The sequence below is a fragment of the Nyctereutes procyonoides genome, unplaced genomic scaffold (assembly GCF_905146905.1).
Source record: "Nyctereutes procyonoides isolate TBG_1078 unplaced genomic scaffold, NYPRO_anot_genome, whole genome shotgun sequence".
NCBI lineage: Eukaryota > Metazoa > Chordata > Mammalia > Carnivora > Canidae > Nyctereutes > Nyctereutes procyonoides.
The window spans coordinates 10,371,455-10,397,084 of NW_026575129.1; the positions used below are offsets into that span (position 1 = coordinate 10,371,455).

At 33.6% G+C, this 25,630-nt stretch overlaps 1 protein-coding gene across 1 annotated transcript in view; it reads left to right on the forward strand.

The window, feature by feature from the left end:
• RASA1 (RAS p21 protein activator 1) overlaps positions 1-25,630 on the forward strand; it is a 109,098-nt gene that overhangs the window by 47,371 nt on the left and 36,097 nt on the right. Inside the window, exons 2-8 of the mRNA XM_055342312.1 lie at positions 6,892-7,044; positions 8,041-8,180; positions 8,808-8,874; positions 12,918-13,035; positions 16,321-16,352; positions 21,799-21,851; positions 24,229-24,379. Of these exons, the coding sequence (XP_055198287.1) occupies positions 6,892-7,044; positions 8,041-8,180; positions 8,808-8,874; positions 12,918-13,035; positions 16,321-16,352; positions 21,799-21,851; positions 24,229-24,379 (714 nt within the window). The remainder of the gene's footprint in view (positions 1-6,891; positions 7,045-8,040; positions 8,181-8,807; positions 8,875-12,917; positions 13,036-16,320; positions 16,353-21,798; positions 21,852-24,228; positions 24,380-25,630) is intronic.

Here is a 25,630-nt window from a genome sequence, read left to right on the forward strand (position 1 = left end):
CTGTATCTGCCTGTAGATTTCTCAACTTTAAAAAACAAAACAAAGGAATGTAGGGGAGAAAAAGAGAGAAAAACCAAGAAACAGACTTAACTATAGAGAACAAACTGATGATTGTCAGAGGGGAGGTGAGCCAGGGGATGGGTGGGATGGCTGAAATAGGTGGTGGAGATGAAGGAAGGCACTTGTGCTGAGCACCAGGTGATGTATGGAGGTCTTAGATCGCTATATTGTATACCTAAACTAATATTACATTGTATGTTAACTAACTGGAATTTAAATAAAAACTGGGGAAAAGATTTCTCAACAAAAAATTACAAAGCTAGCCGATAAAAATATATTACTTATTAAATTTCCCGCTGTTTTCTTTTCCCTACCTCCTTAAAAGAAAGAGAAAAAGGGAGAGGTACTTTACTTTTATTTTTTTTTATTTTTATTTTTTTTTTTTAATTTATGATAGTCAGAGAGAGAGAGAGAGGCAGAGACACAGGCAGAGGGAGAAGCAGGCTCCATGCAGGGAACCCGACGTGGGACTCGATCCTGGGTCTCCAGGATCGCGCCCTGGGCCAAAGGCAGGCGCCAAACCGCTGCGCCACCCAGGGATCCCGGTACTTTACTTTTAAGTAGGAGGACATTAGATACTTTATTATTAAAATGCTACATTAGCAAAGTTTATTTTTTTATTTTTTTATTTTTTTATTTTTTTTAATTTTAATTTTAATTTTTTTATTTTATGATAGAGAGAGAGAGAAAGAGAGAGAGAGAGAGAGAGAGAGAGAGAGGCAGAGACATAGGCAGAGGGAGAAGCAGGCTCCATGCACCGGGAGCCCGATGTGGGATTCGATCCCGGGTCTCCAGGATCGCGCCCTGGGCCAAAGGCAGGGGCCAAACCGCTGCGCCACCCAGGGATCCCATTAGCAGAGTTTAAATCACAGTATCTCAAATGCATATTTTCTTTGTCATCCCTCCAGAGAATATATCCACTGGAGAAAGAATGGGGCTATCTGCAGGTTTTCTCTTGGAGTTGCCAGGAGAAATGTAAGAATTTCTAGTTTATGAATACAGTGGCATCTCCAGTGCCACTTAACATGTATGATCTGTAATGTTCAGAAAAGGAATTTTGGGAGAAGAAATTTTCTCTTAAAAATAAGACTTTTGCAGAGACCTTGTGTTCTCTTCCCCAAATTAGCTGGAAGGTGAAACAAGACTGGAAAATAGGAAGATAACTGGAGCTTATGTCATCTACAAATTAATTATCCATTATGCCAGAGTCATAAAATTTGGGATTTTCTGATGAAATTAATCAGTCTTAGAGTCTTTTATATGTATATGTATAATTTTATATGTATTATTTCATCTAATATCAAGCCAACCTACTATGAGGTAGATGTTGTTATTATATGCCTTTTATAGAGGAGAAAACAGGCTCAGAAATTAAGTCATTTGCCCACACTTGTACAGTCTGGTGGCAGAGCTACAATTCAATCAGGAGCAGGGTGGCTCCAGAGTCTTTACTTAACCATTATGCAATTATAGCCTAGGTAGTAGTTTTTCATTTTTATATTTTTCTTTGAAGGAGTTTAGGACAAATCTGTAATTCTGAGGTTAGATGAAAATTGTTTTCCATATTTCATAACTGATAGGGATAAGTAACAAAATGTAGAGGCTTGACCAGAATCATGGAGGTTTCTGGTAAGTTTTCATCTTTCCAGTTGGTTTAGTCTCTTCTGAACATGTTTAGGAGGTGTCAGTGTAGCCATCTTTCTTTGAGCTCCCTTGGTCTAAATTATTTTTGTATTCATTTTAGACCTAGCTGGCAGTCTTCAAAGATCAGGACTTAACTTATTATGAACATTAAAGAAAAAAAAAATTTATTTCCCCAACATTATGGTTTATGATTTGACACTTCTTCCTTCATTCAACAAATGCTTTTCTTATTTTATTTTTAAAATATTTTAGTTATTTATTCATAAGAGACACAGAGATAGAGGCAGAGACATAGGCAGAGGGAGAAGCAGCCTCCCTGTGGGGAACCTGATGCAGAACTTAATCCCAGGACCCCAGGATCATGACCTGAGTCAAAGGCAGACGCTTAACCACTGAGCCACTCAGGCATCCCTCAACAAATGCTTTTAAAATTAATATTACTATGTGCCAGGTGTATTCTGTGAGTTAAAATTTGCCATAAATGTAGTAAGTAGAGTAACAAATTTACATTAGGTAATGGTGCCCATATATATTTGGTAATCTCGTGTTCCACTCAGAATATCCTCATACTCCAATACAATACCAGTTAGTTATTCTGCGTTCCTTAGAGATATTCCAGATTCACATTTTTTAAACTTATTTGAAAACAATCACCAGCGAAACTACCCTTACCAAGGTATAATAAGACTTTGATTGTAAAGATTGTTAAGAAATAGTGGGAATGGTTAAATAGATTTTTTTTATTTCCTTGTAATATTTCTACTGTAACTGTGTACAGTCAGAAAGTGTAGCATTTTTGTAAAATGGATCTTAAACCAATATCCACTAGGGGCACATATCCTCTAGGGGGTTCACATCTTTGGTATGGGGGTATGTTTTGGAAAGCCATATTAAACATTTTTTTAAAAGTATTTATTTATTCATGAGAGAGAGAGAGAGAGAGAGAGAGAGAGAGAGAGAGAGATGCAGAGACCCAGGCAGAGGGAGAAGCAGGCCCCATGCAGGGAGCCCTACGTGGGACTCGATCCTGGGACTCCAGGGTCACGTCCCAGGCCGAAGGCAGGCGCCAAACCGCTGAGCCACCCAGGGATCCTCATACACGTTGTTTTTTATATAAAATGAATTTTATTACAAATTTCAGAAAATGAAAGTAGATAGCATTTTTTTTGACTCGGGGTTTAATAGAATCTATAATGCTTCTCTGTGAGAATGTGACAGCTCAAGTATTCTGGATTTCCTGGTAGGTGAAATTTTATGTTTATCAAAAAGTTCATGGGTTAAAAAAAGGTGTTGAGAGACATTGTTTTAAAGACCGAAGGACCAGTGCTCTGTGGATGTAGAGCTTAGGTTCTATAAAGCTGAAGTACTTTAATCAAATCATATCACATTGGAATTGTGATCCATTTATAAAATATTTGTTTTAGCTACATATTATGATACTATATGCATTTATAATAAAATTATTATTTTACCTAGCATGATACTGATTTTTTTTTTATTTCCAAGTTTTTAAATGGGAAAAAGATTGCATGTTGTAACTGCTTTTTTGAAGTGCTTTTTATTCTTCAATAATAGCTTTAAATAGCTGTGCAGGTACATTTAAAATATTCTTGTTAGTATGATTTACCTTAATTTCAAATAAACAATAAAGATAATTCAAGAAAGTATGAGTTTTGATTAAGACAATTCAGTTTTGTTGGTTTGTTTTTTGTAGAACAGCCAGTGGGTTTTAACAATGGAATTTCAACACTTAGAGTATCCAACTCAACTACATATATGCTCATCCAGGCTATTACTGGATAACTTATTTTCTATTTATAATCATAATCAATGTAATCAATGACTTTTTTTTACTGTAGTTGACACACATTATATTAGTTTCAAGTATACAACTTAGTGATTTGACAGTTACACAGTACGTTGTGTTTATCTTAAGTGTAGCTACCATCTATCATCATAGATTGCTATTACAATATTTTTTAAATTTTTTTAAAAAAATTTATTTATGATAGTCACACAGAAAGAGAGAGAGAGAGGCAGAGACATAGGCAGAGGGAGAAGCAGGCTCCATGCGCCGGGAGCCCGACGTGGGATTCGATCCCGGGTCTCCAGGATCGATCGCGCCCTGGGCCAAAGGCAGGCGCTAAACCACTGCGCCACCCAGGGATCCCACAATATTATTGACTATATTAATTATAGTGTGCCTTTTGTTCTCATGACTTACTCATTTCAAACCCAAAGCCTGTATCTCCCACCTCCTTTCACCCATTTTGCCCATCCCACCACTCCTCTCTGCTTTGGCAACCATTAGTTCTCTGTATTTACAGGTCTGATTCTCTTTAGTTTATTTATTTAACAATTTTAAAAAAATAATAATTGACATATTTTGCATCATGTATTTGAAGCTTCCTGAGCTTTTGGCATAAAGGGAATTATTAGTATTCAAGAAACAAAATTGTTTAAGATAATGTTTGTCTTAAACTGAATACCTGTGTTAATGCCAGAATCTTACAGAGAGTACATAGAGCTAAAAACAAAATCACAAATATACTTTTATGTAGTAGTAAAAGTTTATAGTCAAGTATTTTTATGAATTAGTAATTGTGTAACACCTCAAGCCATGTGTATCACCTCATGGTGGGTTCACAAGATGAAGAAGATTAAAATGTTTTAATCTAGACATTTTGGGCAAAACAACAGAAATGTTAACAAATATAAACTATATAAAAATAGGAGTTTTGCTTATAATTGTTTTTTTAAGATTATTTATTTATTAGAGAGAGAGAGAGAGAGAGAGAGACAGGCAGAGGGAGAAGCAGGCTCTATGACGGGAGCCTGATGTGGGACTCGATCCCGGGTCTCCATGATCACACCCTGGGCTGAAGGCAGCACTAAACCGCTGAGCCACCGGGTCTGCCCTATAATTGTTTTTTTAAGGATTTTTTTTTTTTTCTTTGAAAGAGAGTGAGTGAGTGATAGCACAATTGGGGGAAGGGGCAGAGAGAGAGGGAGAAGCAGACTTCCCTGCTGAGCAGAGAGCCTGATGTGTCTCCATCCCAGGACTGTGGGATCATGACCTGAACAGAAGGAAGGCAGCCTCTTAACTAACTGAGCCACCCAGGTGCTCTGCTTATAATTGTTTTTAATTTTTGTCTTTTCAGTGTGTAAATCTGCCCCGTGGGATAGCTTCATTACTTTAGGTAATAAAGAATGTACCAATTTCATGTTCTAAGGACATGTCCCATGTATTTTCATGACAAAATAAACTTCTAAATAAATTTTTTTAAATGGTTACTTTTAAAATCTCTTTATTTTTATTTTTTATTTATTTGAGAGAGAGGGGGGATCACAAGCGGGGGTAGGGGCAAAAGAAGAGGGAGAAACACACTCCCCTGGTGAGCAGGGAGCCTGATGTGGGGCTTGATCCCAGGACCCTGAGATCACTTACCTGTGTTGAAGGCAGACACTTACCTGACTGAGCCACTCTGGTGCCCTCTAAATAAATTTTGTCGTGATCATATATGGTTGAATTTTAGCTCTTCAGGGAACTTTTAATCATCATTAGTCTAAACTTTTCCTTTTAGATTAAAAAAAATAGCTCTTGAAAGTTGAATTTACTTGCCAGTAGCCTCAAATATATGATTGAACTGAGAAATTAGAATTTTAGAAGAATGCAGTGTTGATTATTCTTTGCCTCCTTTCTCTAATACAATTTATAATTATGTTCTTCCTATTAAGTTAAAACTAGCTTCATGATTAAGTTTTTCATTTATTTGTCTTTTGCATAGACTTCAAATAAATGGGTTGGTTTTTAAAAGAAAATTGAAAATTCTTTAAAAAAAATTCTTTTGATAAGTTTTAAGCTTTTTTAAAAAATAAACTAATGAGTCTTAGAATAGTTAGCCTTCCTTACAACAAGCCTACAAAAATAGGACTATTATAAAAATAGTCATAGGACTGTAATAGTTTTGACTATTGACTTCTCTTTAGATATTAAATATATCAGTACAATATGAATGTTTTATTGTTTTCCTGAGTGTTTCAAAAGAGACTACAAATATCAAGATGACTTTGGATGACTAACATATGGAAGGTGTAAAAATATTTCATAACAATTATTTTGTAGAACTATTACCATGGCCATGTGAAAATTCCAATACATTTCTTTTTTTAATTTTTATTATTTATTGTTTTTTATTTACGATAGTCACACACACACACACACACACACACACACACACACACACACACACACACACACAGGCAGAGACATAGGCAGAAGGAGAAGCAGGCTCCATGCACCGGGAGCCTGACGCGGGATTCGATCCCGGGTCTCCGGGATCGCGCCCTGAGCCAAAGGCAGGCGCTAAACCGCTGCGCCACCCAGGGATCCCTACATTTCTAATTATGCTTCTGTTTATATCAATCCATGAGTCTTTTATAGGCATAAATTGGTAGTGTGGGTGATGCTAGATTTATAGCCATTTAAGCAGATTATCTAGTAGCATGGTAGGCAGAATATATTTAATTTCAGAATAGGAAAGTTAAAGGAACAAAGGTATTATTTATTTCCTACATGTTTGTTAAATACCTGTGAGGAATTAAGGTCATATGTGTGGTTATGGAGTAGTGGAAATAATCAGCTTCATGTCGAAATAGGAAATTAGAACAGTAGTCTTTCAACAGTGTCATTCTATTTTCCTGTTCTAGAGCACAGACACTGAAATGGAATAGTTTTATTTTCTTTCAGGTACCATGTATTTTGCTTGTTATGTCAAGTGATAGTTATATACTTAGGTTCCTTAGTATGTAGAGAGATAGTAATTGTTTCCATTGTCTATCATATTCTGATTTTTCTAAGTAAAGATTTGACTGTTTTAAGTGTTTATATCTTCATGAGGTAGACAATCCTGGAGGGAGACAGATGGACAGACATGGAAGAAGTTTATATGTGAGATGATTAGCCCTGAGCTTATAGAACAAATTAGTAACTGAGTAAATGAATTTTTTTTTGAGAGAGTGAGAAGTTAAAAACAATTGAGTTAAAATTGGAATAACCAATGCAGAGTAAAGGGTAAATGTTTAAGTTACATTTAGGTATTTAAAACCTCTAGTGGTAAGTTTCAATTACCAATAGTAATTTTATGGTTGCTATTTGTATTCTAATGTCAATTTTTTTCCCTGTAGGTGGTATCATGGAAAACTTGATAGAACTATAGCAGAAGAACGCCTAAGGCAGGCAGGGAAGTCCGGCAGTTACCTTATAAGAGAGAGTGATCGGAGGCCAGGGTCCTTTGTGCTTTCATTTCTTAGCCAGACAAGTGTTGTCAACCATTTTAGGTAAGTATTTATTTCTAATATGAGGCCAGATAATATAGTTTACTTTGCTGTTCTTAAATATATCTGCCTTAATAAAGGTGAATGATTCACTCATATTTAAATGATGGGGAAAGTGATTTGTTTTCAATTAAGTGACTTAATCAGGTGATACAGAGTAGATAATTGAATGCTTACTTTTTTGGTTTAAAAACATTGGGCATTACTGTGCCAATCTCAAAAATAATTACCACTTTTAAAGTATAAAGAGCTATGAAGAAACTTTGAACGGTAAAGCAGAAATGAAATGTATATTTTTAGACTACAAAGTAATAAATTATAGGAAATAGTATTTAAGAGTCAAGATGTGTGCTTTCTCTTTAATTCATTTTGCTTTGCTGTTCTGAAATTCTTTATAAACATTCATGTCAAAGGTATGCATTTTTTCAAGTACAGATATCAAAGTCTATATAAATACATGTCCCTATGTTATTGTCTTTCATTTTTATGGGAGACATTGAAAAAAATCATATGCTGCCTATAATGTTAACTGATAAAATGTTTGTATACCCTTGACTTTCATATCTTAAAATAAATTTTAAGAGCATTTTATACCACACATAGAATGTAAAATTATAATCCTCTAAGTATTTTGAGTTCTGTGAGCTACTCTTAGCCAGAGAAAACTTACTAAAATTGCTATTCAGCCTTAAATATGAAAAGTGAGCAGAGGTATATAAGGATAGATTTATAAATATTGCAGTGAGTTATGTAATGGGGTTTGGTTTGTAGTCACATAATGTATTTCATATCACATATATACACATTTTTTTTTGAAGAAATAACCTCAGGTAAATTTGCATTGGCGTAGATATTAATAAATGGTATTATTGTAATGCAAAGATATAGTTAAAGGAAAACAGTATGAAAATTAGGGATTTATAATTTCTTTAGAAATTAGTCTTCAAAATTGGCTCTATAGGTTTTTGTTATACTGTATGTCTTTTCCTGTACAAATAGGATTATTGCTATGTGTGGAGATTACTACATTGGTGGAAGGCGTTTTTCTTCATTGTCAGACCTAATAGGATATTACAGTCATGTTTCCTGTTTGCTTAAAGGAGAAAAATTGCTTTATCCAGTTGCACCACCAGAGGCAAGTAAAACTTTAATAAAATAATTTTCAGAAATTTATTATTTCACTTTACTAATGAGGTTAGCTCTTGTTCAGTTTCTTATGGTGTTATTACATTTCAAGATATATTTGTTGTTTTAAACTTTAATTCTGGTTGTACTGTGAGCAAAACCGCTTCCCTCTTAAAAGAAAATTTTTCTGTAATTTTCTATTTAAGTTGCCCCCTTTTTTTTTTTTTACAATATCATATGGTGATACCTTAACAAATATTTTTAAGTGAATGAAGAGTAATGACCGATAGCATAGGTAATCTTGAAGTTGCTGCAAGATTCTAAAATGCCTATATATCATTAGAGAAAGGTTAATTTATGTGTTCCACATAGTTCATTTAAAATCAAGTGGTTATTCATACTACTTGATAAAAACATTGGTTATACCATTAAAATAATTTCTTTAAAGAAAAAACAGAAACAAGACAAGTATTTCTAGGCTTTGAGTATTTATAACCTTACTAAAGAATAATTTGAAGGATCCTATGGTGTTCATAATGTGGATTTTTGTTGGTTTTAACTTGATGTGAACATGCCTGATTTGACTTTGACATAAAGAGTTTATCTTTTGTAAAATTTATTTTTTTATGATTCCTAGCCAGTAGAAGATAGAAGGCGTGTTCGAGCCATTCTACCTTATACAAAGGTTCCAGACACTGATGAAATAAGGTATTTTATAACATAGTCTCGTCTGTAGGCATTTGAAATAGGCATTTGACAGACTTTGAAAACTTGCTACTCTTGGACTGGGAAGGTTTTGGAATTTGAGGAAATAGCATGCGACAAGGTGAAAGTGCCTTAAATATGGAGTTCATTGTTTCTGTACTCCTGTGTTTGGCTTATTTGTTCAGAGAATGGATTTGGATCAGAGTGGCCACAGTGAAGATGGCAGGTGAAATAAATTCAGTTTTTATTAGACTGTCTCTGACAAAGTAAAGATAATTGTTATATTCTTTATTTTAATTTTTATTACTATGTGGCATTTATGTCTCAACTGTAATTTGTACCTAAATGATGACTGAACTTCTGTTTACATGATAAGTGAATAGTTTAAGTATGGCCTTGAACTACAGAACATGATAATTTTTAAAAATTATTTTTCTATAATTTGATATATATAACTTGTTTTTATTATTTTTATATAATCTGGTGTTTGATTAATTATGAAATTATCAGTTCCTTTCTATAAGCTATTTAACCTTGCAATAGAAAATTTTCTTACTGGTAAAATGTTTACTGATTCTAAGTGCACAGCTTCTCACTGAAGTCAACAGCAGCATTTAAAAAACAGTAACTGGGGGGAGGTTACTGAAATTTCTGGAAATAGGATATTTTAAAAAACAAAGATTCAACTATCTGGAATCTCAGAATAAGGATTCCATTTTTATATGATTGTGCATGAAGTAACAACTTCTCATTTAGTTTTGATTGGCATACCTTTATTTGTGATCTAATCAGGAAAAGCCAGTGAAAGAAAGAGAAGGAATGAAATGTATACAATAAAGAAGAACAGTGGTGAGCTACCAATTCAGGAATTTTGAATAACTTATAAATTCCCAGTGTATCATCTAGGACAGCAGTTCTCAAAGTGTGATCCGTGTAACCTTGGAGATCCTTGAGATCCATTTAGAGAATTCATGAGAGCAAAACTATTCTTAATAAGACCACCATATAATTTGCCTTTTTCACTGTGCCATTTACACTGATGGGACAAAAATATCAAGCAGTAAAATTGTTAGTGCCTTAGCACAAATCAAGGCAGTGCAGTGGCACCAAAGTATACAGTGTTCTTTACAGCCACACACTTGGAGGTAGATAGTACCAACCAGTTTCCCCTCATATTTTCATATTTTTCTTGATGAGACTGTAAAAAGGTGTTTTTTTTTCTTCCAAAATCTAAACTCTTTTAATATTCTGTGTGGTGAATACGTTTTTAATCTTCAGTGTGACGAAATGTAAAGTACACACAAAGTATCTTTATTGCGTACCCCGGGTCCTTGTCTTGAGGAAAGCAGTGAGTTGAGAACTGAGCTAGCTTCTGCCTTTGTGCACACCCTTTGTACTTAATTAAGAGAATGACAGGCAAACTATGGTTATTCAGTCTAGAGTATCTGTCTTTTTTTTTTTAAATTTTTTATTTATTTATTTATGATAGTCACACAGAGAGAGAAAGAGAGAGAGGGAGAGACACAGGCAGAGGGAGAGGGAGAGGCAGGCTCCATGCACCGGGAGCCTGATGTGGGACTCGATCCTGGGTCTCCAGGATTGCGCCCTGGGCCAAAGGCAGGCGCCTAAACCGCTGCGCCACCCAGGGATCCCTGTCTTTTTTTTTTTTAAAGAGTAAATCTATTATGTTACATTAGGGAGAATAACTGGTGATATTTGTTGCCGATGACAAAATTTGAGCTTGCAAGCAAAAATGAGAATTTTGGAAATCCTGTATCTGCTATCAGGAGTTTGATAGCTTCCCACATACTTCCTGATTTTTCTGATGAGATTGGTAGAGATGCTAAAGAATGTGATGTTTTGATTGTGTAAAATGTATTTACATCTGGATGATCAGCTCAGTAAATCAGTATTTTTTAAATGATCAATGCACGCTGTTAAAGAATTATGCCTCGGTAAAGGTCTATGGATAAATAGATGTTACTGAAATGGGGTTCAGAAAGTTCATTGGTGTAGATTCCATGTTACAACTAACCTTCCAAGTACCAATTGTTGAGTTTTTGGTGTAATATCATAGAATATCTGTAGTTATCTGAGAGGCTATTGAAATACTCATTCCTTTCACAACTACATAATTTTGGCTATCCAGATTTTTTTTCATATGCTTTGAACAAAAAAATGTAAAACAGTAGATTGGATGTAGAAGGAGAAGAATCTAGCAGTTTGCAGTTAAGCCAGATGTTGAGATTTGCAAAAATGTAAAACAATATTCACACTAAACTTGTAAAAAATAATTTTTCATATTCTTTGTTATGTGTGATGAGGTATATTATTTTTTTGAGAAATTAATAAACATTTAAGAACATTTTAAATTCTAATATGGTAAATATCAATAGATATAATTCACTGTAAATAAAAGCCTATCAGAGTATCAGTTTTTAGGTATATAAGAGGTTCCTGAGAGACCTTCAGAACTGACAACTATGGTCTAAGAAGATGAAAATTTAAATAAGAATTAGAATGTATAAATTTTAATTTGATCATAGAAATACATGGGAATGTATGAGTCCTAAAAAATTTGTATGTATCTGAAGGTTTTTTTTTCTTTTAGGTAAAAAAATATGAAGATTAATGAGATTTAATAAGGCATCTTAACCTTTTTTGGGGAAAATGCAAAATAAAAAAGAATCTTATGTTTATATTGTTTTTGTTAGTAATCATTTTATTAATTTTTTTCATTTTTGTACCATATATTTCATGTTCTAGAAACCACAGAATTCTCTTAAGACTGTTTTTGACCAAGAAATGAAACTTGTCACTTCACATTTGTCTTCTGTATTTTTGTCCATATGTATTCTCCTTTTACTCATAATTCTGTTCTTTAATGTAGTTATTTAGGAGATTGGTTCTAGAAAGGAATAATTTATTTGGTTAAGTAGTTATGTCTGCTGCCAATCAGTGAAATTTGGTCACTGTTAAGAAGAGTTGTAGAATCAAGATGGGATGCAGTATTACATGCTCATTGATATAGTATTCATCTAAAGTTTTCTAGTCTTAAACTTGTCCAACGCTGAAGTTTGTGATTTTTCTGGAGAAAAACAGTTTTTAGAAATATGAGAGGAGATTTGCTAAATGGAACTTTGGTTTGTGAAAATTTAGACTGGAAGGAAAATTGATTAAAAAACATGTAATAGATACTGATACAGATACAGGGTGAATAGCAGCAACCAATCAATCTTAAAACCTTAAACATTGAGAGGCATGCATTCAGGCCTAAAATGAAAAGTTCAGTGAATTACTGGTGTTGATAGAGGGCATCGATATAAAACTTATTCTTCCTGTGATTTTGTGGAGTTTGAAAACCTATAGATTACAAGAAAAAGCAACTAGTTTGTGTATGCATCCCCCCACTCAGAAATTGATAACAGAAAAAACATGCGTGCATTCTCCTATCCTTTGATACAACTTTCAGAGAACAAGTGCTATGTTGTATCATGGCTATCTAATTGACTTAAATAAACCTTACTGTTTTTTATGAGAAAAATGTTAGTTCTCATAAACAACTGCTGATAAGGCTAATTGTGCTTACTTAAATTTTTTCTAAAGTAACTGTATCTTGTGTATGTGTAATGAGTTAATTATATTATGATTTTATATCTAGCCCACATCTGAAAGAGTTAATTACATGGAAGCTTAAATTTTTAAGTTCAGTCTTCTTGGAGTTATTCCCTAAAGCCTGTAATACATATATAATCACTGTTTACAAAAATTATAATTTGAATTTAAGAGTAATCCAATAATGTAGATAGTGCAGATACCATTATTAAATACGTTTTACATATGATGAAATAAGATTCAGAATAAGTATCTTCAGAATTTTATATATAGATGATACCAAAAACAGGATAAAAAATCCAGGGTATTTGACTTTAATTTCTTGCATTTTCTAATATCATATTATCTCTGTACTATGGCACATGATTACTCAAATTTCCATGTTTAAAATTTTAGTTAAATTTTAATAAGTTCATAATTGCTGTTTTCAGTTTCCTAAAAGGAGATATGTTTATTGTTCACAATGAATTAGAAGATGGATGGATGTGGGTTACAAATCTAAGAACAGATGAACAGGGCCTTATTGTTGAAGACCTGGTGGAAGAGGTGGTAAGTTTTGTTCTTTTCCTCTTACTCTTAGAATTTTAAATATTATGTACATTTTTGGAACTTCACCATAATCAGGCAAAGTTAGAAATGAAACTTTGTTGAATGAAAAACCTCAATTCCTAAGTATGAGGAATTTTTCATTAAAATATATTTACTGTAGTAAACATTACTAATTTACTGAAGTAAAGAGCATAACTAAGCTAGCGTGTTTGAATCTTTGTCAATTTTCAGAGAGTTTTTATGAGTTTCTAAGAATTAAAAAAAAAGATGAACATTTGTCCTTCTTTGTATCTTTTAGTGGTCTTCCTTGTAAGTGAGGCTATGAAAAAATGATCATGGAATCAATCAAATAGGGTTGCACATGTTTGCTTTCATATTTGTTATCTCCCAAATATATGTACAATTTTCTAGTAACCTTGGAAAAACTTAGTTGTATTACACATTTATTATTATGTTTCTACATTTCCAGTATTCCCACTTTCATTGTCACCACATAATACATATCAGTAGTCTTTCACACAGTATAGATAATTGTGTGGTTTTTTGATAGCAGGTATGCATTCCAGCAGCATTTGCATTTCAGAGATAATACCCAGTATTACTGAATCCTATCAAATATATTACAATTTTGGAATTCATCCTTTCTTTTTGGATTTGTTTAGTATGATGGAATGGTTTCCTTTTTATAACCCTCGGAGCTACTGTTTTTAAATTATGTCAGGAACTTGGTAATATTCTGAAACCTGTGCTTTGATTATTTTCCAGGAAGATAGCAGTGGAGAATATTTTTCTTTGTTATTAATTCTCTTGATTACTAGATCTTGATAAGTAGAAGTAGAACATATGAGGAAAAGTGGAGGGCAGTTGAGGAAATGGTATGATGCATTGCCTGCACACAGTAACTTGGTGGAAGAGCTGGGATTAGAACTCCTAATTTCTAGGTTAGTATTTGGTATTTTACAGTAGGGAGAGTAATTTATTTTATATAGGACAGAAGTGTTCAAACAGAAGAATCTTACTGTTTTGGTTTTACTACAAATTTCTTAGTTAAAACTTTTATATATATATATATATATATATATTTTTTTTTTATTTATGATAGTCATACAGAATGAGAGAGGCAGAGACGTAGGCAGAGGGAGAAGCAGGCTCCATGCACCGGGAGCCCGACGTGGGATTCGATCCCGGGTCTCCAGGATCGCACCCTGGGCCAAAGGCAGGCGCTAAACTGCTGCGCCACCCAGGGATCCCAAAACTTTTTTATGTCAGAGTTTTTCCTCCCTGCTATCATCCCCTGGCCCGATTTTTTCCTGACTATTTGAAGGATTTATAGTATAGTTTAACTTTTCTCCAGTTCTTGGGATTCTGGGTCAAACTTAATAAGATAAACTTTAAGAAGGATAAGTGAAAGTTACCCAATGAGTACAGGAAAAAAAATCCCAATTTAAGATAAGGGCTCATGATCTAACATCAATAAAAGGAAAAAAAAAGAACAAGTTAACAAGTCAGCATGAATGAACAATATTATGTGGCTGCTAAAAGGAACATAAGCACTTTCAATTAATAGTGGGATAGTTCCAAGTTAGAATTAATAAGCAGTTTTTACCCTAATAGTTAAAACAAGTTTTCATAATGATTTTCATTGGAGCATAGTGATTCCTTGTAGCTTGAAAAGCCATTTGGAGGTTTTCTAGATATCAGACATTAGGTTGGTAGTTGGATTTAAGGATTTTCCCACTCTGAAATTCTAATTACGGTTCTCCAAGTACATTTATACTTTTATGCCTTAAATCTATAATGTAAGCTCCGTGAGGATTTTTGTCTCTGATTCAATGATGTGTATCTCCACAGCATAGTATAGTGTCTGGCATTATTAAGCCTTCAGCAAATGTTTGTTGAATGAATTTCTTTATGCCTACACTTTCCTGATAACTCTTGCCCTGCTAGAGTACTGCCATGTAAAATTTGATTCATCTTTATCAATTCAGCTCAGGTGTTGCTCCTGTTTTCACAGAGGATTTATGCCTTTCTTGGGCTAAGTTGTTTCATCTTGTGTTTTTATAGCACTTTGTTAATTCTATATTTTATTAGAATTATTGTATTGAATTTATTAGAATTGTATAAAATTTATGTTGTAAATCTATAGAGATTAACTCCTTTTGGGCAGTGATTATGCATTTTGTTTTTGTGTAATTTTTTTTTCTTAAGACATTCAGTGGTTATTTGATTTTAGTTCTGTCAGGTATTTGATGAGTAGGGAACAAATGGAGAGAAGCAAATCCATGTATATAGGCAGACCATTTTTCTACTTTTTTCCTTTATTACTCAGTGAAAACCTGGTGCCAGGTACCCAGTTTTGCTGGGTACTAGGAGTACAGTTCAACAAATATTCAGTGAAAATTATATGCCCAGCATTGTGCTAGTGGTTATGGTGGTGGTTGGGTGTTAACAAAGAAGGGTTAAGATCTTAAGGTGGTTGTAGCCTTTATAGTGGGATGAGTAACACCGGTGTATCTTACCTAATAGGAATGTCAGAGTAAGGTAAACTTCAAAAGATGCTTAAAAAAAGGGGGTTTTCTTTTCTATTCAAAGTAGAAGTTTATGTTTTAGAAGAGACTCAGTGTTTTACTGAGGACTAGTATTTGAGGAAGATCCTGTCTGGATAGTTTAGGTTAACAAACAGGAATAGGATATTTTCTAAGTTAAAAAGAACAAGCCAGTGGTGTGAGAATATAGTTCAGCACATCAGTAGTTATGTGTGTCCATTGTTACAGATAACTAAAGAGAATTGGTAGTGGGAGATAGGAATGTAGACTTGAGTGATATGATAAAGGATTTTGGTTTTATCAAAGGAGGAATTTGTAGGGAGCAGAGAGGTATTACAGGTTTGGTTTTTAAATTTTGTTTCTTTTTGTTTTGTGTGGTGTTTCTCACTGTAAGACAAAGTTGCAGTTGAAACTGATAAGTCCAGATTGGAGTGGTGAGATGATGGGGTGGGACAGGGCATAGGGGTAATTAAACTCACTGGGTTGTGGTAGTAGTTTGAGAAAAGGGAGGAAAAGGGCCTGAATTACAGTAACCACAACAAGAGGAAAAGAGTGTAATGGTAAAGGGAGAGAGTTTTGGAAAGATATCTTGAACTGATATATCTTTCCTTGTATATGCGCAAGTAAATATGAGGAACAGGGTAGAGATATGTTTGCAGATGTGATTTTTATTAATTTTAATAAAAACAGATTAATATTTTAAGTTACATAAAATACTGTCTTATGTCTTACCCTTTAGGGCCGGGAAGAAGATCCACATGAAGGCAAAATGTGAGTTTGTGTTAATTACTAAAAGGAAAAAGAAAATATGTTGTAAACCTACAAATTGGAATACTTAGGCCAAAATTTATTTTAAAAGAAAATTGCTACTTCTGAGGCTGACCATTGAATTGTTTTTATTTTGGTGCAGGAACTGATACGTTAGTATTTTCTTTAGGATCTACTGATAGTCTTATTTTTAAATAATGAAGATGTCTTTTACCTATATGCAACTCTTCTGTCACTAAACTAAAGGTTTTTCTATAAACATTAATAACATTATAAATCATAATTCTTCATATTTTTTTTTACTGATATATTTATAGCATTTCTTGTTTTTTGTGACTACATCCTTTGGGTATTTTATGTTTCAGTTTTTTCTTTTCTTTTTTTTGTTTGTGTCTGTGTATGTGTGAGAGAGAGAGAGAGAAAGGGAGTAACTTTACTCCAGATCATGGTTCTTTACCATATTAATAAGAATCTGCAAGGCCTTTCTTTTCATAATCTTTTCAGGCTGATTTTAAGTATCTTGTAAGGGTAATTCAAAGACCAGGTATTACTATACTTGTTATTTGCCACAGTCTCCTCATATTTCAGAAGTTATTAGCTGTTAACAATAATCTCCTATGGGAAATTTACTCTAATTTTGTTTTTGTCCTTGGAGATCTTTTTTAGTGTCCTGCTTATCACCTCATTTATTTGCATATTAATTTTCTTCTGAAGATATTAACTCTCAATTCCAATTCTATTTTACTCATGATTTTAATAGAAACTGTTCATCTTTTGATCTCTTTTCACTGGAACTTTTTTTTTTTCTTTTTACCATCCAGTTAGTATTTATGAATGGAATTTAAGGCTTGTCTCTCAAGTGGTTGCTTTCTCTGTTTTGTAACCATTAGAACACAAAAACATTAAGCTGAATTCTCTACTTTCAGTAAATCTCGTTTAGTTCCCCCCTTTCTTTAGATGTGGAACATATGAGACGTTTTCTGAGTTTATTTTCCTTATTCTGTATAGCTGTGTAACTGCAAAATAGGCTCCATGAATGAGTCTGTACCTTGTTATTTTTAGTGTGAAGTCTTTCCACTACCTATATTAGATTACAAATTCTAATTAATGTTTGGAAGGGGCATACCAGTAATGTAAGCAAATGAAGTGAGTCAGGTGTAAATACTCCAATTTTTCTCAAATTACAGTAATCTTGATCTTTGCTATTTTACCTCTTTGCTATATGGGACTATTTCCCTATGATACAAACAACAGCGCAAAGTGTGGTGATAAATGGCAACTAACATTCTTTTTTGTGAATGGTGTAATAAGTGGCCCAGGTTCATTCTTTTGCATATAGCTGTCCATTTTTTCAGTACCATTTGTTGAAGAATTTTTTTTTCCTCTATTGTATATTCTTGCCTCCTGTGTCGTAGAGAAATCGACCATATATAATCATACATTATTTCTGGGCTCTCTGTTCTGTTCCATTGATCTATAGGTCTGTATTTTGGTTTTTTGATTATTACAGCTTTGTAATATATCTTGAAATCTAGGATTGTGATAACTCCAGCTTTGTTCTTCTTTTTCAAATTGCTTTGGCTATTCAAGGTGTACATGGTTCCATACAAACTTTAGGATTGTTTGTTCTAGTTCTGTGAAAAATGTGGGTTTTTGATTCTGTAGATTGCTTTGGGTAGTATGGACATCTTAACATTTGTTCTAATCCATGAACATGGAATATTTTTCAATTTATCTCTTCAGTTTCTTTCATCATTATTTTATAGATTTTGGAATACAGGTCTTTCACCTTGGTTAAGCTTATTCATAGGTATTTTATTATTTTTGGTGCAATTGTAAATGGGATTGTTTTCCTAATTTCCCTTTCTTCTCCTTTATTGTTAGTGTATAGACATGCATGGATTTCTGTTATTGAGTTTATATTCTATGACCTTATTCCATTTAGTTCTAGTAGTTTTTTTTGGTGGAATCTTTAGACTTTTTCATATATAGTATTATGTCATCTGCAAATATAGTGAAAGTTTTACTTCTTCCTTCCCAATTTGGATGCCTTTTATTTATTTTTCTTGTCTGGTTGCTTCAGCTAGGACTTCCAGTACTTTGTTGAATAAAAATACTAGGAGTGGTAAATATGCTTGTCTTGTTCTTGGTCTTAAGGGAAAAGCTTTGAGTTTGTAAACCATTGAGTATGGTACTAGCTTTGGATTTCCCCTATATGGCCTTTATTGTGTTGAGTTCTCTTCCCTCCAAATCTACTTTGTCCAGAGTTTTTTTTTTTTTTTTTTTTAATCAAGAATGAATACTGTACTTTGTGAAATGCTTTTTCTGCTTCTATTGAGATGATCATATGGTTTTTATCATTTCTCTTGTTAATGTGGTGTATCATGTTGATTGATTTGCAAATATTGAACCCTACTTGCATCCCTGAAATCGATTTAGTTGTGTTGGATGTTTTTTTAATGAATTGTTGAATTCAGTTTGCTAATATTTTGTTGAGGATTTTTACATCTGTCTTTATGAGGGATATTGACCTGCAGTTTTTTTTTTTTTTTTTCTGGTAGTATCTTTGTCTGGTTTTGTTATCAGGATAATGCTGGTCTTGTGGAGTGAATTTAGAAGTTTTCATTCCTCTTCTGTTTTTTTTGAATAGTTTGAGAAAAATAGGTATTCACTTTTATTTAAATGTTTGGTAGACAGAATTCACCTGTGAAGCCGTCTGGTCCTGGACTTTTGTTTATTGGGAGTTTGTTGCTTACTGATTCAGCCTCATTGCTAGTATTTGGTCTATTCAGATGTTCTATTTTTTTCTGATTCAGTTTTGGAAGGTTATATGTTTTAGGAGTCCATCCATTTCTTATAGGTTGTCCAATTTGTTTGCTATACAATTTTTCATAATGTCTCTTAAAATCTTTTGTATTTCTGTAATGTTGGTTGTTACTTTTCTTCTGTCATTTCTGATAGTATTTACTTAGCCCTGCTTTTTAATTTTTTTTTAAAATGAGTCTGTCTGAAGGTTTACAGATTTGTGTATTTTTTCTAGGAATGAGCTCCTGGTTTCATTGATCTTTTCTACTGTTTTAGTTTCTGTTGTATTTGCTTCTGCTGTAATCTTTATTCTTTCTTTCTTTCTACTGGCTTTGGGCTTGTTTATTCTTCTTTTCTAGCTCCTTTAGGTGTTAAGTTTAGGTTGTTATTTGAGATTTTTTTCTTCTTTCTTTCTTCCTTTCCTTCCTTTCTTTCCTTTCTTGATTTTATTTATTTATTCATGAGAGAGAGAGAGGCAGAGGCACAGGCAGATGGAGAAGCAGGCTCCATGCAGGGAGCCTGATGTGGGACTCAATCCCCAGTCTCCAGGATCAGGCCTTGGACTGAAGGTGGCGTTAAACTGCTGAGCCACTGGGCTGCCCATTTTTTTTATTTCTGATGTAGGCCTGTATTGCTATAAACTTCCCTCTTAGAACATATTTTGCTTCATCTCAAAGATTATGTACTGTTTTCATTTTCATTTGTATCATGTATTTTTTGATTTCCTCTTTGAATCTTGGTTGACCCATTCATTGTTTAGTAGCATGTTATTTAGCTTCCATGTATTCTTTCCAGACTTTTTCTTGTGATTGATTTCTAGTTTCATACTGTTGTGGACAGAAAAGATGCATGATATAATTTTAGTCTTTTTGAATGTCTTGAGGTTTTTTTTTTTTTTTTTTGTGGGCTAATGTAATTTATCCTGGGAGATGTTCTGTGTGCACTTGAAAAGAATATGTATTCGTGGTTTTGGGATGCATTGTTCTGCAGATATCTATCTATCTATCTGTCCATCCATCCATCCATCCATCATCCATCAATCTATCTCTGTTCCATCTAGTATAATGTGTCATTCAAAAGCACTTTTTTCTTATTGATTTTCTGTCTGGATGATCCATCTATGATATAAGTGGGATGTTTAAGTCTCCTACTGTTATTGTATTCCTGTCAAGTTGTTACTTTTATGTCTGTTAATAGTGACTCTATGTCTTTAGGTGCTCCCATGCATAGATACTTGTAATTGTTATATCCTCTTGTATTGTTCCCTTTATCATTTTATGTCTTTCTTTTCTCATCACAGCCTTTGTTTTTTTTTTTTTAAAGATTTTATTTATTTATTCATGATAGTCACAGAAGAGAGAGAGACAGAGAGGCAGAGACACAGACAGAGGGAGAAGCGGGCTCCATGCAGAGAGCCCGACGCGGGACTCGATCCCGGGTCCCCAGGATCGCGCCCCGGGCCAAAGGCAGGCGCCAAACCGCTGCACCACCCAGGGATCCCACAGCCTTTGTTTTTAAAGCCTATTTTGTCTGACATAAGTATTGTCACCTTTCTTTTTACATATACCTTTCTTTTTACATCCACCTTTCTTTTTACATCCATTTGCTTGATATTTTTTCATCCCTTCCCTTTCAATCTGCATGTGTCTTTAGGTCTGAGGTAAGTCTCTTGTAGGCGGCATATGGATGTGTCTTGCTTTTTTGTGTCTTGCAGTATTTTCACTTTCTAAGTTGTTTTTTAAGCCACCATCAAAAGTTATAGTAGATCCCAAGTTTTTATGGCAAAGTGATAGAGGGATGATGTGGAGTTGTCAGCCTGGCCTTAAGAGGTGTTAATCAGCAAGATAGATAATAGTCCTTCAGGTAAATGAGAAGAGATTCTAGGAAATTTAATTACTAATTAATTTGTAATACCGGGTGTGTTATTTTATTCTAAGGTAAATTTAAATACTTTAGTTATTATATGCAGTGGATCCAAACTATAGTGCCATTTATAATAATTTCTAAATGTTTATTTTAAGTGTGCAGAAACTAAAATACTCTAGCCATCTAATTTGTTAGGGCATTAGCTCAGATAGAATTAGGAATGCTAAGTCATTCATTTCTTTCAGTTCTTCTGGTATCTACTCTTTGTCATCACTCAATCTTACTTTCTGACTTTAATATGGGAAGTATTAATTAGCCATGTCTGTTTTCTTTCAAGAGAGAACTTACCTCTTATAATAGGGGAAGGTCACTTTGAGAGTAATATGAGGAAAATTAATTTACTAATTTTTTTTCTGGATAATTCTGTAGTGGGCTCTACCTGTACCATCCTCCCTCCTAATACAAAGAAAAGACAACCCTAGCTATGATGTAAGCATGCACAGTTTGTCATTATCAGAATTAAAAATAATTATTGTTTTTGTATTGTTAATATGGAAATTATGGTTCATACTGGTCCCTTATTTTTCTGTTTCGCTGAAGTTATATACGTTTACAAAGTGCAGTAACATAAATGTAAAAGATGACATAATTTGATCAATTGCTTTTGCATTTATTTCATTTGGTCAGCTTGAATGAAACTTTGTTGGTTGTTTAGTTTTGATTGTATAATAGCAAAAAGGACTTCAGATTTACATATCTTATTTGTTCTCTTTTTAAGATGGTTCCATGGGAAAATTTCCAAACAAGAAGCTTATAATTTACTTATGACAGGTACTTGTATATTCACTTGCCTTTTAAAATAACTTTATTTAAAAAGAATAAAAGAGCAAACTATTTATCATCAGTTTGCCTTTAGTGCTCATTTAAAATTTAAAAATACTGTAATTTCTTGCCCACCACAGAGAAACTTGTATATTTGTTATGCAGTGTTTTTTAGTTGAATACATCCATGTAGTATAAAATTCAGTGAAATGTTTCTCTCTGTCCCAGTCCCTGTTCTCTTCCTTACAAGCAGCACCAGACAAGTTTCTTTTTCTGCATTTTTATAAGTTTTCAGTGTCTTTGTGTATCTCTGTTTCTCTCTCCTAAACATACCCTTACACACACACACACACACACACACGCACACATACTTTAGGAACATGCAACATACTTTTTTCCTGTTAGGATATATTTTGGGAGATCATTCTATATCTGCTTATATATAAGTTTTCATTATTCTCTTCAATGACCATAAGCTTCTGTTATATAAAAACCATAATTTATTATTTGTCTTTAGAGGAATATTGTGTAGTTTATATTTTTGGTTTTTTTGTTGTTCAACTGCAGCATATGTTCTTGTTTATCGTTGTGCGCTTGTGGAATTATAGATTGTGCCTTATTTAAAATATATTATTTTAACATTTCTAAAAGTCTGGTTATAGAGATATGCAAAGTAAAAATTGACTTTTGTGGATTTATTATTTGAACTAAAAACTGTCCTGTCATCATTTATCCTAACATTTAAGACAGAATTAATTTAATTACCGAGTATCTTTTTCATAAACTGTACACATATGAGGATTTGACACAAGTTGAAGCCATAATCTATAATGTAGAAATCTTAGTTCTTTAAAAACAACCTGTTTGATAGTTTCCATATATGGTGAATAAACTACTGATTATTAAAGATGTAATCTGAATTACTCTTTTGAACTGTGGGCTTTGGAATCTAATGTAGTTAATACTTGGCTCTTTTGTAAGATTTAAGGCTTTAGAAGTATTCAATTTTATTGTAATGACCTAGATTAAGTAGGTTAAAAATAAAGAACATGATGAAACATTATGGGAGTAATAGAGACCAGATGCTCAACCACAGTGACCTGCTATCTAGCTTTTGAGAGTGGGGCCAAAATATTTATTTTAAATTTACATAATTTTGAATAGAAGTTTATATTTTTGAACTGGATCCCCAGATACTTGAGGCACTCATTCTTGTTTTATGCATTTCAAGTTGAATGGAGCTAAACTTAATTTCTTTATGTTATTTTATATTTTCTTCGGGTCATGTGCTTTTTTAAGAATCTGGTGATTTTCTCCCTGAAAAATGCACATAAGCACTTGCATGCACTATTTTGCATAAGTTCCTATTCTTTGTATTAAACATGAAATTACTTGGTAGTAAGTGTCTTAGCTAGATGATTGGAACTCTCAGTAATTTACATAAAAATTACATCTGATATTCTAAGTATTCATTGTGTTTTCCTAAAAGCCATCAAGTTCTGATCTTTTCTATGTCATTAGGACTTAAGGCAGAGGAAAGACAAAGTATTTTGGTGTTAAGAGTCACTGCCAATTGAAGACATTAGAAAGCCTTCTCTAAGATTAGTGTGAAAATCTTTAGTATATGATAATTTGTTTCTATATGACTTCTCAGGTTCTTAAAGGAAAGATAGTGTACAGGTATTGATTTTGATAAGGTACACACATATTTCATTTTTGAATCTACCTTTGTAAGCGTTGCACTATCTTATTACAGTTATTACTTTTTAATGTTTAATCAGAAACATTAAGTATAGAGTATTCCTTTTTTAAAAAAAAAGATTTTTAAAATTTATTTATGATAGAGAGAGAGAGAGAGATAGAGAGGCAGAGACACAGGCATAGGGAGAAGCAGGCTCCATGCCGGGAGCCCGACACAGGACTTGATCCCGGGACTCCAGGATTGCACCCTGGACCAAAGGCAGGTGCTAAACCGCTGAGCCACCCAGGGATCCCCGTATAGAGTATTCCTATACAAAATTGACTTAAACTTTTTTTAGACTCTTCTTAAGAGGATTTATAAATAGAATGTGCCCATTTTAGCCAGTGTCCTCTACCCATGGTTAGATTATTTTTTCCAAGTCATGACAGGTATAGACATTATTAACCAGAAATCACTGCTGCTGACCTATTTTTATGTAATACAGACATGCACCATCATGGGTGGTTGTGACTTATAAACTAGAAAATACAAAAATGTGTTAAAATTGTCTTTATTATAAGAGAAGTTCCAGGTGAAAATTTACATAGTTGATGTATTTTAAGTGTACTTTTAGTTATATTTCTTAACACTGCTTCTTTTTTATTTGATAATTAGGAAATAAAACTAACAGCTTAATTTTTACAGTTGGCCAAGTCTGCAGTTTTCTTGTGAGGCCCTCAGATAATACTCCTGGTGACTATTCACTTTACTTTCGGACCAATGAAAATATTCAGCGATTCAAAATATGTCCAACACCAAACAATCAGTTTATGATGGGAGGCCGGTATTATAACAGGTGAGTTGTGAGAAATTTTAGTTATCTTTTTCTTTTGTCAAAAATAGTTGAAATCTCAATATTTAGTGTATCAGATTCAAAATTGCATAAAAATTTGTGACTTTTTAACATTTAAAATTATAAGGCCTTTGATACAATTTAGTAGTAGTCATGTCCAAGTAGTAGTCATGTCCAATTTACATTACATTCAATGTAAAACATGAATGTAAGTTAATAACTTGTAATTTGTTTTCCTCTAAGATAATTTTTGTTTGTTGATTATATGCAAACTGTCTACAGCAAATTTGCTAAGTCCTTAACTATAGGATAACAAAACATTTGTTCTAAGAAAAAGAAAATATATTACATTCTTCTATTAGGGAGACATTTTATTTTATTTATTTATTATTTTTTAGGGAGACATTTTAATAGAAAGAAAGTTATTTATTATTTTAAAGATTTTATTTATTTATTCATGATAGACATAGAGAGAGGCAGAAACACAGGCAAAGGGAGAAGCAGGCTCTATGCCGGGAGCCCGATGCAGGACTCGATCCTGGGACTCCAGGATCACTCCCTGGGCCAAAGGCAGGCGCTGAACCGCTGAGCCACCCAGGGATCCCTAAAAAGAAAGTTCTTAAAGAGTAAACTGAGACTTACTACAAATGTTACCCATGTTATTGGGTGTTCTCAAGTTGATATTTCTTGTTTGTAATTATTGGTTCCTACTTCTCATTTTAAAAATTACAGTAAAATCATTGCTTATCCCATAACTCAGAATGAACTGTAGCCACTGGAGCAAGAAAATAAGTTAATCAAGAAACCGTATGATAAGGCAGCCCAGGTGGCTCAGCGGTTTAGCGCTGCCTTCAGCCCAGGGCATGATCCTGGAGACCTATGACGAGTCCCACATCAGGCTTCCTGCATGGAGCCTGCTTCTCCCTCTGCTTGTGTCTGTGCCCCACCCCACCTTCTTCCTCCCTCCCTCCCTCCCTCTCTCTCTCTCTCTCTCTCTCTCATGAATAAATAAAATCTTTTTAAAAAAATAAAGAAACCATATAATAGAACCTTCCCCCCCCCATATATTAGAAAATAATCTTTCTTTTCTTTTTCTTTCTTTTTTTTCTTCTGAATGTGAATAATCTCCCATATGAGTTAACTCTAGAGTGGTTTTGTCTTCCTCTTTTGGAGGCTTTTATAAACAAAAGTGGTGGCATTTGCCTAGTTTAATCTCTTAATACCACAGAGAATACCAATGTATTCTCCATCCCA